The sequence below is a fragment of the Myotis davidii genome, unplaced genomic scaffold, assembly GCF_000327345.1.
Source record: "Myotis davidii unplaced genomic scaffold, ASM32734v1 scaffold88, whole genome shotgun sequence".
Lineage (NCBI taxonomy): Eukaryota > Metazoa > Chordata > Mammalia > Chiroptera > Vespertilionidae > Myotis > Myotis davidii.
In genome coordinates this window covers 3,093,102-3,110,666 of record NW_006300377.1, presented here as the reverse complement: position 1 = coordinate 3,110,666, position 17,565 = coordinate 3,093,102, and the positions used below count along the sequence as shown (strand labels likewise).

At 39.1% G+C, this 17,565-nt stretch overlaps 1 protein-coding gene across 1 annotated transcript in view; it reads right to left on the bottom strand.

Annotated features, from left to right (window-relative positions):
- PSMB2 (proteasome subunit beta 2) overlaps positions 1–12,339 on the bottom strand; it is a 39,363-nt gene extending 27,024 nt beyond the window's left edge. The window contains exons 1-3 of the mRNA XM_006777308.2: positions 12,117–12,339; positions 6,390–6,512; positions 4,225–4,295 (exon numbers count right to left, since the gene is read on the bottom strand). Of these exons, the coding sequence (XP_006777371.1) occupies positions 4,225–4,295; positions 6,390–6,512; positions 12,117–12,207 (285 nt within the window). The 5' untranslated portion in view covers positions 12,208–12,339. The remainder of the gene's footprint in view (positions 1–4,224; positions 4,296–6,389; positions 6,513–12,116) is intronic.
- Between the last annotated feature and the right edge of the window lie 5,226 nt (positions 12,340–17,565).

Sequence of the window (17,565 nt, the reverse complement as noted above, 5' to 3'; positions counted from 1 at the left end):
TGATCTCAGATCTTTAATTCTTTCATGAAGTAACATCTTCATTAAAAACACGTTAATAAAATTCCCTTCCAGTGTATGAATGCACAATAAAACTTTCAGTGGTATATGGGAACCTAATTGGATGACATTTATTTGGCAAATTTATTGAATACCTCCAATGGGTACATATCTATATCTTACCACATAATCCTATATGGAGAGCTTGGCATTTTAATAGAACTGAACATTTTATGTTTTCCCAAATGCACAAACATTAGTTCAATAACTAATATAGAAGAGAGTATAAAATAGTATTTGAACTTAGAATCTTACCTCTCAGTCTTTTGTGCCTTCATATATCTGGATACATAAGAGAAATATTTAACCTCTTTACTAACCAGCCTTAGTATTCTTGTAAGTAAAATGAGATTTATACTCATTTTACGGTGTCACAATAAGCATTATGTAAGATCACAAATATAACTACTTAGAATAGCACTGTCTAAGAGAATGATGATAAAAAGGCTCTCTATCTCCACTGTCTAACATGGCAGCCATTAGCCACATATGGTTATTGCATACTTGAAAAGTGGCTAATGTAACTGAGGAACAAATACTTCTTTATAGAAACAAAAGCTTACCTCTCATTCAAAATTCAGGAGACCCTGACCCAGGAAGTAAATTTTAAATATTATTTAACTTTAATTGTTTTAAATATAAATAACCACATATGACTAAACTGGACTGAGTAGATCTAAGACAAAGTCTAGCTCATAATAGATTATCAATGTTGGTTTATTTCTATTTTCTCTAAATATATTTTAGAGAAATAAAATATTTCAGCAACAAAAAAGCAAGTGATTTATTAATTAGATGTATATGCTATACACTATGCTAACAGCTTTGCATGATTATATCACTTAATATTTATTTTTTTAAATATATTTTTATTGATTCAGAGAGGAAGGAAGAGGGATAGAAACATCAATGATGAGAGAGAATCATTGACTGGCTGCCTCTTGCACGCCCCCCACTGGGGATCGAGCCTGCAATCCAGGCATGTGCCCTTGACCGGAATCGAACCTGGGACCCTTCAGCCCACAGGACGAAGCTCTATCCACCAAGCCAAACCGGCTATGGCCCCACTTACTATTTATAATAATTCTATGAAGTAATGCTATTATTTTGTAAGTAGGAAAATTAAGCTTGGCATCGGTCCAAGGACACACAGCCAGCAAGTCAGTGAGCAAACATTTAATCCCAGGCAGTCTAATTCTAGAGACTATACTTAACTACCATGCCTTCCTCTTACGGAACCAGTTTATATAAGATTATGTACTCTATGATAAATAAATGTCCTCCCATAGGAAACACACACATGATTAACTGGAAATCTAACAATTTCAGCAATAGTGGCAAAGTTATGAATGTTAAATAAATCTCATGTCCTAACTGGTGTGACTGTGTAAATGTTCCAAATCTAATGACTTTGCACTTATCAGGAAGACTGAAAAACTATCATTGCCTTTCTCCCCAGAATAAAATTACTAAACCATCCTATATAATAAAGAGATAATGTGCAAATTGACCCTCACTCCATCACTCCATCACAAGATGGCTGTGCCCAGAGCAGAGGCAGGGTTCCCGTAATCAGATGTAATGAGCCATCAGCAGGGACCTGAGGCTGCGTGGCGCCAGGCCAGGGCTGGGGACCTGAGGCCATGCCCCCTGCCTGGCACCAGGCCAGGGGACTTAAAGGGGGGTGGGGACGGCTGGGTCTGGATCTCGCCCAATGAGGGTGGGGCCGGCCGGGTCTGGGTTTTGTGCAATTTCGAGGTACATGCAGGTAGGTGGGGACTTGATTCTGGGTCCCGTGGTGCACCCTAGACTCTGACAGGAGAAAGATTTTCATATACACTTTACTAATTTTCTTTCATCACTGACACTTCTATTATAGAGAAAGGGCAAATAACAATATTAAAATATTTCCTCTAATTAATTCCCTTTTAATGTACACAAATTTTGTGCACCAGGCCACTAGTAAATTCATATTTTAGAATAACCTATTTTGATAATAGTGTGGGGGAGCAGGGATTGGACCTAGAAACGCAAGGCAGAGGTAGTCAATATTTACTAGAGCCCTATGTCACTGTCTATACAGAATATTTGTTTGTTAAGACATCAAACATTTCTGCTAGGAGATTAACTGGATTCACTACATTTGTATGAAGCACATCGCCACTCTTATCTGAATTCTAAAAGAAGCTTAATTCACTTAATGTGTAGCATTTATGAAAAAGTATTTATTGTGCCCAAAGCTGGAACTCTTATTCCAGTTCTGCCTGACAAGTCAAAGGAATATTTTACACAGAAACCCACAGCATACCCTAATGAATTTTATAGGAACTTCTGGGTAGCAAAAGAAATCAGCTCTGACCCATTTTCCTTTCTCATGAAGGAGTGACTAAGAAAAGGCCATTGACCTTTCACCCAGATAAAACAAAGTATATAAAATTGTCTCCTCCTCCCAACACATCATGTCTCTGGCTTCTCTTTAAACTTTATGATCCTTCATATTGCACAAATCCCTCAATCCAGTATTATTAGGCACTAGAAAATAAACTGGTTTACAGATAATGTTAACTTAAACTGTTTTAAGTTAATAAGTCAACTTAAAAAAAAATAAGGCACTAGAAAATAAACTGGTTTACAGATAATAAGTTAACTTAAACTGGTTTAAGTTAATAAGTTAACTTAAAAAAAAATAACATGTGTACTTTTTTTTTTTTTTAAATATATTTTATTGATTTTCTACAGAGAGGAAGGGAGATAGAGTTAGAAACATCAATGAGAGAGAAACATCGATCAGCCACCTCCTGCACATCTCCTACTGGGGATATGCCCGCAACCAAGGTTCATGCCCTTGACCGGAATCGAACCTGGGACCTTTCAGTCTGCAGGCCAACGCTCTATCCACGGAGCCAAACCGGTTTCGGCAACATGTGTACTTGTTTAGATGTCTGTCATAACTCAGCTTAAGCAAGTGCAGATAACTGAAACCGTTAATAAAAAATATGAACAGCACCAATTTTTTAGAAACACTACTGAAAAACCAACGAGCTGATTAAGGCAGAACAGTCAAGTAATTATGGCACCATTAGTGTAGCTTTGCCAACACTATGTGACTTGGAGCTAGTCCCTTTGCCACTTTGTACCTTCCATTCCGTACCAGTGATAGAGAATTAACCACTATGTATCTCAGTGGAATATTGAGCAGATTAAATTAGTAAGCAAAATGCTTTGGGCAAAAGTCATATGAATGCTAAATATTATGATTTACAAGCATTCATTTTCCTAACACTCCTGTGGGGTTAGGAAGTTATCTAGATTTCATAGCTGAGTGAATAGGCACAGGGAATAAGGTCACATGGTGAGGCTCCATTCACTTAGTCCCTGTGGGAAGGAAATAACACACACCTTTAGCAATCATATGAACTTTCCTGGCACATCCTGCACAAACTTTAATGCATTCAATCCCTAACTTAATGTTGCATCTTTTAACATGCTATCGATGGAACAAAGATAACTATGAGATAGCAACAAGGCCACAATAAGCGAGGAGAAACAATTCGGTGTGCTTTGGCAAGAACAGTCATAGAAAGACACAGACAACCTCAAGATAAAATTTCCATTATTATTTTCAAGATTTCATCTCCACTAACATGTGGGGATCTTCAACCACAGGAATTAAGCAACATGGTTTGCTATAAAAATAGTTTGAAAATTTTAAGCCCAGTCCATGTGGCTCAATGAATTGGACATTGTCCCATACATCAAGAGGTTGCTGGTTCAATTCCTGGCCAGGGCACAAGCCCAGGGTGTGCCTGGGTTTTGGGCTCGATCCCCAGTAGAGCGCATGTAGGAGGCAGCCAAATGATGTTTCTCTCTTTCTAAAGTCAATAAAACCATATTTTTTAAAAAGAGAAGAATTTTAAAAAGCTATCACAGGATTTCCTGTCAGTGTGCACCATCCAAATTCTCTGGGCTATATTTGCTCTCTAGGCTTTAATTAGCAACCACATAGAAAGAGAAAACAAATCTAAAAAGACTAAATAATGAATGAGTAGCAATGGGAAGGGCTCAGGAAAGCCAAAAAATGGCAAAAGTACTACTCATATATAATGGAATATAAAAGAAGCACAGATTTTTCTGCTCTTATCCCAGGCTGCCTGCTATATTGCTTACCCGACTCCGAAGACAATCAGCCAGGTTTCGGCGTGTGAAATTAGCTGCTGCTGTGGGAGACAATTCATAACCTGGTACAAGAGATAAACAGTCATACTTAAAGCAAAGCAGAAGGAATAACAGTACCCCAAATCATTCCACTACTCCTTTTCTTATAGTCTACCACCCTTTGTACACTCAAGAATATATAAAGTACACAGAATAAGGAGTACAATCTTACTTCTTGTCCCTTTCCCCATCTAACAGTTGTGAAATAGCTGATTAGTGCTGACAGTAATTCTTGGATACAAAACAGAACCAAGGTGACATTTAACTATTCTATGTGAGATCAAATTAACAGCCTTGCTTAAGCTATTTATTTATCAACAGATTGTGGTTTCCTCTGTAGAAGGGAAAAAAATACAAATACATAGGTGTTGAAAAAAACAGGAAAGAGGTCTTGAGATGCCAAATTTTTTGTTGTTGTTAAAAAAATCTCACTGGAGGAGATTTTTCCATTGATTTTTAGAGAGAGTAGAAGAAAAGGGGAGAGACACAGAGAGAGAAACATCGATGTGAGAGAGACACATCGATTGGTTGTCTCCCACACGCTCTATAACCAGGGCAGGGGATCGAGCCTGCAACTGAAGTACGTGCCCTTGACTGGAATCAAACCCAGGACCCTTCAGTCTGGGGGCCAACGCTCTACCCACTGAACCAAACCAGCTAGGCAGCTCAGTGGATAAAGCATCTACCCTCGGACTGAAGGGTCCTGGGTTCGATTCCAGAATGTGATTAGATTATTCCCCACAACATTTTAAACAATAATGTCATATGAGGAAGATTTAGATTAAAATTTTAACAAATATTTACTGAACAGTTATGTTTCAGGGTCTATGCTAGGAGCTTTCACATATATTAATAAATATCATCCTCACAAATCTATTAGTTCATATTAAATCATAATGGAAGCAACTCTGGACAAGCAGGAATACTTTCCAATTCTCCAGCAAATCTCCTAAACACAATTAAGGATTTGACAATTATCTTAAAGGCAGAAAAGTCTGATGCCTGACCACAGCATATAGATTTTTCTCTTTCGCTTATTTTAGCTCAGTTCTTAAACTTTAATATGCATAAGAATTACTATGTAAGGTGACATACACAAAACTATGCTTGACAGGTAATTTAAGGGTTTAAATTTTAACCACACGTGATTTTTGTATTATTCAGACTTCAGATCCTAAAACCTACGTAACAAACAACTCAATTCTTGTTTACTGTTCCTCCCTCTCCCAGTTAAGTACTGTTGTAACTACTGTAGTTCAGAAACATTATTGGCATCCTTCACCTGCCATGTAGGCATAAAGTAGAACCACTAAAAAATAATTCTTAAAAGATTCTACTTGCTTAAACCTAAGTACACATGCTTTAGGTTCCTGACTAGTGGGGACTGAGCCTTATTCATCTTTGAATTCTGTGGTACTAGGCAGAATGCTTAACAGCGATGAGGTCCTCAAAAATATTTATGAATTGAATACTTGATGTTAAATTTGCTGCCTAAAATACTACACGAATGGATATCTAGTCATACAATTATAGTGAAATTAACTCCCTTCACAGCTCCACATTATACCAGTGCTGTGTATAAAGTGTTATTCAACTGTGAAGTAAGTAACTGGAAGTAAGGTTCTTTCTGCTAAAGTGTCACTATAAATGTTCCTGATCAAAGGACTAGTGGCTAATACTATTTGATAGGGGGGCTTTCCCAGTGGATAAAAGTTTATCAGCCCCAAAGAGAACTCACGAAACATCTCACAAAAAACGTAATTATCTTCCTAGACAAAAACATGCTGAAGAGGCAAGGCAGGACTCTTTTATGACATAGTAAAACTCCTACAATTACATAGAGCTTTAAATTTACAAAGCATTTTCATACATACTATTCATTAATATTACAATTCCATTTTAGAGATAAGGAAAATAATTATAATGCTTCCCTTTTCTGAATTTTTATAGAAAAATCTTTACAATCTGAAGAAGAGCCTAAGTAAGGTTTCAAAAATAGGAAGACTCAAATAAACCTATACCACATTGGTCTGCTCATGTGTGGAATTGCCAGTAGAGAAAATTCAGCACAAAGTTAAAAACAAACCAACCAAAGCTACTTTCTAAGTGTTACCCACCATTTCGCATCTTATAAAGTTGCACATTTTTCTGAATATATTCTGCAAACTGTACAGTGTCTCCAGCCTCTCCAACACATAGGAGTAAGATTTTTTCACTCATCTTAAACATCTTGTCATGATCTGCTCAAAGAAAAACACAGTATTAGAAATTACCTTATCAGAAATTTGCTATTATAGAGCAATATATAAACATTTATCAATTACTACATTGAATAATTTGACTAATCACTGGTTTTAGAAGACTTTAATGGGCAACCGTATTAATCACTTTCCCTCTCCATGTTACAACTACCAGCATATTTTATTAATTGTCAATTTCAGTTGGTGACTATATATGAAAACTGTCAATTAAAAATATAGTTAAAAACATTTAAAGGCATTTGAAATGCAAAGAACAGAATCAATCAAAGAAACTGAAGGAACCAAGCCAAGGGCCACTATTTTTAGGCTCATGATTACAAAGCCTTAAAATGTCTCTACAAATACAAATATTAGTTATTATTTTTACACACATACAAAGCATATATGAAAAGAACTGGTACTACAATTAAAATTAGGGAGCCACCTCAAGAAAAAAATAAATCACCTTATAAATCACCTTAAAAAGTAAACCACCTCCATTTCCAAAGCAGAGACAATTAAAATGATTGACAAAGCAAAAATTCTAACAAATATTGCAACACTAAGCTATTTTAAAACACCTCAAAAATCCCAATACTCCAATCTTATCTAGGTGAACCAGACTCATTCCGATTAGATAGATAAATATTCAGATAGCAATTAGTGCCTAAGGAAGAAAACTCCATATTGAGTCCATAGCTTCAGAAAAAGCTTAAATCTGCCTATCTTAACTCTCACTTTCACTTTTCATTTTTCAAATAGTGCTGAATAATCTTCCCTGGGAGACATGTTTCCTGTTTGAAAGCTTCTAAAATGTCAAAATCCCTTAATAGAATTTAAAGAAAAAAATGCTACAGTCAAATACAGTATTTTACTGCAGGTGTTTGAGTTGTGGGTACCAGTAATATGGCTTAAACCTTGCAACACACGCAAACACACACACACACACACACACACACACTCACACCCAGTGCTTGTAGACAATATCAAATTGCTTTCAAACTCCTAAACAAACACATTTTTCTTTTGTTACAGGCTACAGGAGATTTAAAGTTTGCAAACTTAAAAAAATAAAATTTTACCTATAGCTGTATTATCTATGCAAAGAAAAAGGACCAGAAAAGTATTAGATGCCACTGGCATCTAAGTTCTTGCTAGTAGCAAAAGTATGGTCAATTTTTATTTCCTTATTTGCTTATCAGTATTTCCTAAACTGTCTATATTTAATATGTGTCATTTTTGTAAGAAAACATCTATAATAATAAAAGTATAATATGCAAATTGGCCAAATGACCGAACAGCAGAACGACCATCCTGACGATCTTCCAGACGACCACGCTATGACAGGCACTGGCGCCAGGCCAGTCAAGGTGGGTGTGATGTGATTGGTTGGGGGGTCCCGCCATTGCCCTGCAGAGGAAGGCCCAGGCCACCCTCTGCAGGGCAATCGATGGAGGGGCTCTGTGATCGATCACCCCAAAGAGGGAGGCCCAGACCACCAGCCAGCAACGCTCTGGTGGTCTGCCAGCGATCGCCCCGCAGAGGGAGGCCCAGGTCAGCCAAGCAATTGCACCCCATGCCTGTTGCCCGCAGAGGGAGGCGAATGGTGGTGGGGATGGGGGTGGCAGTGCCACACAGACAGCAAGTAGTGGCAGGGGTGGGGCCAGCTGGTGCAGCCAGGGGAAGGAAAGCCCCGATAGGCCCTGATCACCGGCCAGGCCTAGGGACCCTACCCGAGGGGTTCCAGATTGCGAGAGGGCACAGGCCGGGCTGAGGGACAACCCCCCGAAGCACAAAGTTTGTGCACCAGGCCTCTAGTTACTTAGTAAGTTTGCATTATGTTCATAGTGAGAAAAAAAGCTGTTCTTATTTTTTGGGGGGAAACTTGTTTACATAGTATTTATGAAGAAACTAGAGATCTGATGCACAAAATTCGTGTAAGGGACTCAGCCCTTGCAGCCCCGGCTTCGTCCAGAAGGTCGTCGGGCTGTCTGGTCTAATTAGCATATTATGCTTTTATTATTATAGACGCTAAAATTCTGGGCTAAAATGCTAAAGCTGTTCAACTCTGAAATGAACTTAATACAAGGCCAAAAATGTTTTAAAACACCAATTTTCAGTGTTACACAATGTAGTTCGATTATACATGCTATAGTAACTAATTCAGAAAAAAAGAAAAGAGCATTCTGTGCGGGTTGGAGTACTCTGAACAATTCTATTTGGCCAGGAGAGAGACATGAAATGTGGCATATAACCAAATTAAAGAATTAGGCCACATTAATAAGCAAGTACTCTCTGGGAAAACTGGAAGTATCATTCTCATTTTTTATTAAACTGGAAGAAAAAGAATTCCAAAGTATTACTCATTTTCAGCATTCTTGCCTACCCTACACAAATTTCTTCATGAGCCCTGGCCAGTTTGCTCAGTGGTTAGAGTGTCAGCCCAAGGACTGAAGGGTCTCGGTTTCAATTCCCAGTCAAGGGCTGTGCCTTGGTTGCAGGTTCCCTGGCCCCAGCAGGGATGAATGCAGGAGGCAACCAATTGATGTGAGACACATTGATGTTTTTTTCTCTTTCCCCCTCTCCTCCCTCCCTTCCACTCTCTCTAGAAATCAATGGAAAAAATATCCCTGGGTAAGGATTAAAAAGGAAAGAATTCTTTCATGAAATGAAAGACAGGAAAAAGTTCACATGCCAATTCCAAAACATTGATTTTAGAGGGAAAGGAAGAAAGAGAGAGAATGATCGATGTGAGAGAAACATCGATCAGATGAAACCTATAGCCTGGCTATGTGCCCATACTATGAGACCCTTCTGTGTATGGGACAATGCTCCAACCAACTGAGCCACACTGGCCAGGGCTATTACAAAAAAAGTTATATCAGAAAAGACCATATGAAAAATTAGACACTGATTTGACTGCAATTATTTTTAAATATTTTTAACGAATTAACTCAAATTCACTTTTCTTCCACACTGCAGTGATCTTTCTTTTCTCTGAATACCCCTAGGACTTATTCCCAAAATCATCAATTTAAAAACTAACCTATATGTTCATGTTGACCAATGTCATCCCAATAAGTTTAATAAATTTTTTTAAAAGGGAAAAAAAACCCCTAACCTAATATTTACTAGTGATATCTTTTATCATACAAAATCCTCTTGTATATATTTTCTTGTTTTCTTCTTTTTTAATATGTTTTCATTGATTTCAGAGAGGGTGGGAGAAGGGACAGGGGGAAGAGAGAGAGAGAAACATCAATGATGACAGAGAATCATTGATCGGCTGCCTCCTGCACATCCCCTACTGGGGATCAAGCCTACCACCTGGGCATGTGCCCAGACTGGGGACCTTTAGGTGCATGGGACAATGCTTAAACTGAGCCACTATGGCCAGGGCTATTTCCTTGTTTTCTTAATGTCTTAGACCACTCTATGGATAATATCTAATATGTTGCATCTCTTATAACACCTAGAAGTACTGTGTATATACTAGTAAATTGGGTTAAAAAGCACATTCTACGTTTCAATGTGATTTAATATACATTGTAATAAAACAGAAACCTGTAGCCCTGGCTGGTTTGGCTCAGTGGATAGAGCATCAGCCTGTGGACTGAAGATTCCCGGGTTTGATTCCAGTCAAGGGCACATGCCCAGGTTGTGGGCTCCATCCCCAGTAGGGGGCATGCAGGAGGCAGCCAATCAGTGATTCTCTCTCATCACTGATGTTTCTCTCTCTCTCTCTCTCTCTCCCTCTCTGAAACCAATAAAAATATATTAAAAAACAAAACTACAAACCTATAAAGGTACTTAGTTATTGCTCTATTTAGACACTACTTCATGCTAACATCACTTGCATGCCAAAGGTCTTAGTAGTCAAAATAATGGATAGACTTACTCTCAAAACAAATTTACTCCCTTGGGAACAATGGTTTACAAATAGAGCTTCTATAAACTAGTTATGCAATTTTATATAGTAATTTGACTTGAGGAACAATCCACAACATAGATGTTTAACAAACCACTTTCAGATCTCTCTCTTCTTCAGAAAGACCAAAAATCAAGCAGAGTCCCTCATGGTTCTTTCCATCACCCCAAGTGATGACAATCAAATGCCTGTCACTTACAAAAGCAGTGATGGACACTTTCTACCCTTTTTCACATACTTCAGGAAACCGCAGATTTAGTAATTTTTCATTCTTTAAACCCAAAATGAACTATTATCTGCCCTCAAAGCTTTCCCTAATCTCTAGAACCAGAAAGATCCCTTCTTACTCTGGATTACCTAAAAATAATCTCTTCTATGTCTGCTCTACCTCAGAAGTTTGATTGCACTCTTCTTATGAAGCATACATTTCTAGCTTGTGCTACGATCATTTATACACATATCTTAGTCCCTTGTTCAACTGTAACTTCTTTTAAGATAAGGGCCACATCTTATTCTTCTTTGTATCCCTTACGTACCTAGTAATGCAAAGGGCCCAAAATCTATTTCTCAAGTGAACAATAAATCATTTGAGCTAAAGTATAATACTTTTTCAAAAGTAACTTTCGTGTCTCTGGTCAATCACGAAAACACATTCTTAGATTTCACAGATCATCAACCAAAAAAATCTCTAACTATGGGGAGACAGCATGTGCCATATAGTAGTTATATGCAAAACATGGAGTCAAACTGGGTAGGTTCAAACCTGGATTCTGCCACTTGTGGTCTTAGTCAAGTTTCCGAACCTCAACAGCTTAAAACTAAAATCTGTAAAGTGACGTTCTAATAGTGCTTATCTTAAAAGGTTACATGAAACTAATGGAAATCACTTAAAACAGCGCCTGATACATAAGTGCTTAGTGTTATTACTACTAAGTATTTGTTATTGTGCTAAGGATTTGCACAAAACTTTTTCACTCAATCAATCCCCCCAACAAGCTTGTGATTTAACAGTTTTTTATGAGTTTGTTTCTGCCAAACTGACCACAATTGCCAGGAAGCAGGATCTCAAATGCTCCCTGATTTAACAGATGAGGAAATCGGGGCACTGCGAAACAACTTATGCATTCATAAAGTAAATAAGTGACAGGGCTCTAGTCTCCGAGCTCCACCAACTACTTAACTATAAGAAAAACGGGACAGCTGGTGTCCTGGAAAACTGGAAAAGGAGGATCTGAGCTGAGACACAGGAGGATACCGGCAGCGGAAGAGAAATGCCAAGTTTCTAGTCCCACAGTCTCACGCTGCCCATGATCCCACCTCATGCTGCCAGCAAACCAACCGCACTTGTAGCGACATCAGTAATTTCTGGGTCTAGGGAGCCCGGTGCTCGGCAGGTGCTTAAAGACTTAAAAACGGAATTCCCTTAGGCAACTCTCGCCTGGAGCGCTTTTAGCGAAGGCCAGAGCAGAGCACTGACCACGGAGGCCTGGGAGGAGCGAATGTTCAGGCCTTAAGCTTGTCTGCCAGTCTCCTAATTCTAAAAAGTAAGCAAGTGGTGATCAGGTCAGGCGGGACTCCAACTCCCGGACCTCCCTGGTGTTCACCCAACACCCCGCCAACTTCGCCCGGATGCCCCTACACCCAGGCCCGGCCGGGCCTCCCCTGCCTCCGCTCACCGTCCTTCATCTGGACAATACTGCTAGCGGCCACCCGGTCGGAGGCGACAAGGACGTAGTCGGGGCCCTGTATGCCGATGAGGTACTCCATGGTGGCGGGAGGCCGGGCGCTGAAAGCTCAACAGGACGCGGGACTCTCCGGCTTCTCGGCCGCACGGGTGAGACAGCACCACCGACAGCAGTTTCACTCTACGCAGGCCGCGCGACTGCCCGGGCTACCGGCGCTCTCGGATGACGTACAACTATCGCGAGAGTTTGGAAGTGGGCGTGGCGTCGGGCTCGTCAACTCGGTGCTCGCGTCCTGACCTTTGCCTTGGAGGGCTTTGCGATGCCGGCTGTACAGGTATTTGCGTTATGTATGGCCAGTTTCTTTAATTATAAAATTGAGCTTAAAATTCGCTTGAAGATGAAGTCGCACACTATATGTAAAGTGCCGAGCACATGTGAATGCCAAAAAGGCGTGTGTTCCTAGATGGTTGTTGCTTGGTAAAGTATCTCCCCAAACCCCTTCCCTACAAATCAGATTGGAGAAAAATAAACTTGACAGTAGCCCTATTTACGTGTTCCACTAAAGTAAAATATGGTCGAGTTAAAGATATAAGAATAAAGACTAAAATCATAAAAACAATGGAGGAAGAAAGAATAATTTGATAATCTTTGGAAGTGACATGTGTTTATAAGCATGACAGGGAACCCAGGAACAGGAAAAGATTGGCAATATGGCTACATAAAGTCTCTCTGACAAAAGTCCCCATATGTTAAAACATAAATATGAACTCAGAATGTGTTTCAATATATGGAATAGTTAATATCTATAACTTAGAAGGCATTCTTACAAATCAATGAGGGAAAGATAGCACAATTTTTAAGTGGCAGTTCACAAAAGCAGCAACACAAATAACCAAGAAACATGAAAAGATCTGCAATCTCATTGGTAATTAGTCATATGAGACATAAAAAACACTGAGAAATTGTAAATTGATGGTAAGAATATAAATTGTCATGTCCTTTATTTAAAAAAATAAGCTTTATTTTTACTGTGTCATGATCTTTTTATAGAGGTCAAGTGGATATTTTTAAAAAGGTAAATGTATATAACTTTTATAAGTGTCCTATACAAATACATGCACAAATACCCAAATATTTGTATGCAGAGATATTCATTGCAGCAGAGCAACAGCAAAGAAGGGTGAGGAGCAACTGAAATGTCCATAAGTGAAGAAATTGTTATATACATTTTGTACGCTCATGCAATGGAATATTATGGAGCCATTAAAAAGAATAAAATCAATCTAAATTCAATGTGGCCCAGACATATTAAGTGAAAATTAAGATGCATTCCTATGTGTAGCATGATGCCATTTTTTAAAAAGCCTGCAGACCAAAGGGTCCCGGGTTCAAGGGCATGTACCTTGGTTGCAGGTTCCTCCCCCGCCTGGGCCCTGGTCATCGCATACAGGAGGCAATCAATCAATGATGTACCTTCACATTGATATTTCTCTCTGTCTTTCCCTCTGTCTTCCACTCTCTCTAAAAATCATTGGAAAAATATCCTCAGGTGAGGATTAACAAAACAAAACAAAAAACCCCACACATATATATGAATATGAATGGAAAATATATATTTACAGATGCTCCAACCTCAAATTATATGCAGTTGTTACCTCTGGTAAGAGTGATTAGAAGGGAGGGCTTTCAATTTTTATTTTATATACATCTGTATTGTTTGTCTGTTTTACAATGTTCATGTATTACTCATTTCTTTTAAAATAAGAAAACGCACAGCCATTCCTTTATATCTTGCAGCCATCCTGGAAAAAGCTGAAATATTCCATGATTAGTTTCTGACATGCACAATTCAGTCTTCATACTGGCCATACTAGCTTGCTGAGAAATGGAAACACAATTTCAATTATATCTCAAATGCAACTATGCAGTTCATTTGCTTCTGTAGAAATTTGTAGCCCTTATTCTATTCTGAATGTTTCTTCCAACTCTCTGCCCATGAAGGAACATGGACCCTGAGGAGTTTGGGGCAGCCCATCTATCATAGGATGGATGCCAGGGGCAAGGAGGTCATTAAGTCAACCATCCCACTATGAACACAGATGCATCCATCATCTTAGAAATCCTTTTCTTAAACACCACTGGGAAAGAAGTCTCTCAAGTTTTTTTTTCTCTCTCTCCCTCCCCTCCCTCCATCCCTCTTCCTCTGTCATTCTGTGTTTGTGTCTTTTTTAATTGCAAAATGGGCATAGTTATACTACACACACACACAAATATTACAGAAATGAAGGATTAAATATCTCTCCTTCCACCAAAGGTAAACTACCCATCAGGTGTCTGTACCCTTACAGACCTTTTCCCCTCCCTGCATACCAATATTCATTCAGTCATCCACTAAGGCTGCAGAATTCTGAATTGGAAGGTCTACAATCTTTTAAGAAAGGATTCGAGGATCCTGAATGGGAATCAAACTGTGATCTCCTGGTTCATAGGTCAATGCTAAACCACTGAGCCACACCAGCCTGGCTTGAGGATGTTTTAAGCTGGTTCTTCTCCAGGACTCTTTTCAAATTCTCTCAACCAAGTTACACCAGATATTCTCTTAACTTCTTGTTAATATAGAAGAAAATGGGTTTTCAACACTCAACTTGTGCTATCTCATTAGGAGTCAGGGAGAATTCCCCTTCCACTTAAAATCTTAGAATAACTGACCCTTAGAATTAGAAAAAGTGTCTGTAGAGGTTCCAGAAATAGCATGCACAGTCAATTTTTTTTCTATAAAGGGCCTGATAATAAATACTTTTGGCTTTTCGGTCCATACCGTGTCTGTCACAGCTACTCAATGATGCCATTGTGTGCAAAAGCAACCATAGTCAATACATAAACAAGTGACGGTTTCTATATTCTAATAGAACAAAAGCAAGTATGGGGGGAGGGAAGAAATGGTTTTGGCCCATGAGCTATAAATTGCTGACCCCTAATGTAGTAGGAGGCCTGCAAATTAACCCCTATCTCTGGTTCCAGCTCTACTTATTCCAACCTTGGTGTACAAACCATTAAGCCTCAATTTCTTTATTTATAAAAGGGACATTCAGAAGAGAGATTTGCTTTGTATTTCTCTTGGCTGGTTTTGTGAGCAAAAGGACCATTTCCTAATGCTTCATGACCTTGGGGAGTTTGAAAGCATCTTAAAGACTGTAGCCCTAGCCGGTTTCGTTCAGTGTAGAGCATTGACCGTACGGACTGAAGGGTCCCAGGTTCAAATCCAGTCAAGGGCATATGCCCAGGTTGTGGGTTTGATCCCTAGTAGGGGGCGGGCAGGAGGCAGCTGATCCATGATTCTCTCATCATTGATATTTCAATCTCTCCCTCTTTCTTCCTCTCTCTGAAATCAATAAAAATATTTAAAAAAAGAAGAAGAAGAATGACTTGTAGTGTATCTAGAGAACATGGCCATGATATGGGAGGCTACCGGCTTTGTCAAGCTTGACATGGAAGCATCAGCGCAGCTCACACTCAAAAGACTCTGTGAGCTTAAACAACAGGGTTGGGACACTATTAGACTAGAGATCAGAGGCTCATCCCTAAATATTCAGGGATATTAATGTATTGAATACAGTTGATGCCTTGCTCATATCCGTGTTACCTACCTGTGGTAGTTGCTACCCCTCAGCTGCTATAAATGTTGGTCAATAACTCACAATAGTTTATTTCACCAAAGAATAAACCACATTGGAGGCATCTCCTCAACCACATGGGAGGCATCCTTGCCTGGGAGGCTATGTACCTACACCCACCCCCAGCCAATGACTGGTTGACACGGATAAAAAAGTCAATTCACTTAACTTAAAACGGGATAGTTTGTCCTTTAGAGTTTCCCTATGGGTCAATCTAAAGCAATCTCCAGCCAAGACCATATTCTTCCTTAGCTCCCCTTCCCCCCAACATCAATGATGAGAGAGAATCATTGCTTCTGAGAGAGCCCCCTTGCTTCTATTAGTCCCTTTCTCCTAAGAACACTCCCCAAGGAAATGGCTTGAATAAACATTCTCATTTTGGTTCTGCCTCTAGGAAATTCAACCTCAAATAACTGGTACCAAAAATGATCCTAGAAATGTATAGAATGAAGTAAAAGCAGTTCTAAGAGGGAAGTTTATTGCTATACAGGCCTACCTCAAGAAACAAGAAAAATCCCAAATAAACAATCTCACTCTAAACCTAAAGGAACTAGAAAAAGAAGAACAAACAAAACCCAAAGTAAACAGAGGAGGGAAATAACAAAGATCCGAGTGAAAATAAACAAAATAGACATTAAAATACAATAGAAAATATCAATAAAACTAAGAGCTGGTTCTTTGAAATGATAAACAAAGTTGACAAACCTTTAGCCAAACTCATCAAGAAAAAGAGAGCCAGATAAATAAAAGTATAAATGAAAGAGAAGTTACAAGTGACACCACAGAAATACAAAGAATCATTAAAGAATACTATGAACAATTATATGCCAACAAATTTAAGAAGAAATGGATACATTTCTAGATGCATATCGTAGTTCAAAGCTGAATCAGGAAGAAATAGATGATCTAAACAGACTGATTACTAGCAATGAAATTGAAACAATAATAATAAAAAAAAACCTCCCAACCATACAGGATCAGACAATTTCACAGTTGAATTCTACCAAACATTAAAAGAAGAATCAATACCTATTTGTCTTAAACTAATTCAAAATTTTGAATAGTAAAAGACACTTCCAAACTCATCCTATGAAGCCAGCCAGCATTACCTTAATACCCAAATCAGACAAAGACATCACAAAAAATAAAATTATAGGGCAATATCATTGATAATAAACATAGATGCAAAAATTCTCAACAAAATATTAGCAAACTGGATTTAACAATGCATTAAAAGAATTATACACATGACCAAGTGGGATTTATTCCAGAGATGCAAGGATGGGTCAACATCCATAAATCAACCAATGTGATGCATCTGATTCCTGCTCCATAGCATTCCTCTGCCACATCCCCACTCTCTGATATACCTAGAGACAGGAGGACAATGCAAATAGGTCCTGACCCAACCACTGATGTTCGGACTGCTGAGACTCCAGGCTGAAAGCCCATCTTCCCTGCTGCTCCTCTTCTAAGAGCATTTGCTTCCCTGATGCGTCTCCTGCCATGAGGAAGTGTGGTGGGCCAGCTTGCTGCTGGCACCTGCCACACTGTCGCATAACACCAACACTAATGGTAGAAATAATCACAGTGACAACAACGGCTTGGTCTACATGCAGAAGGTACTTGTCATCTCCCGAGGAGCCTCCTGGCCTGGGGCTCGACTGTGACAATGTACCTGGCCCCTGGCCCACACTGTCTCAGTCACACAGCAGACTCATCTGAATGGTGAGCATTATCATTACTGTCATCACCATTCTTGATAA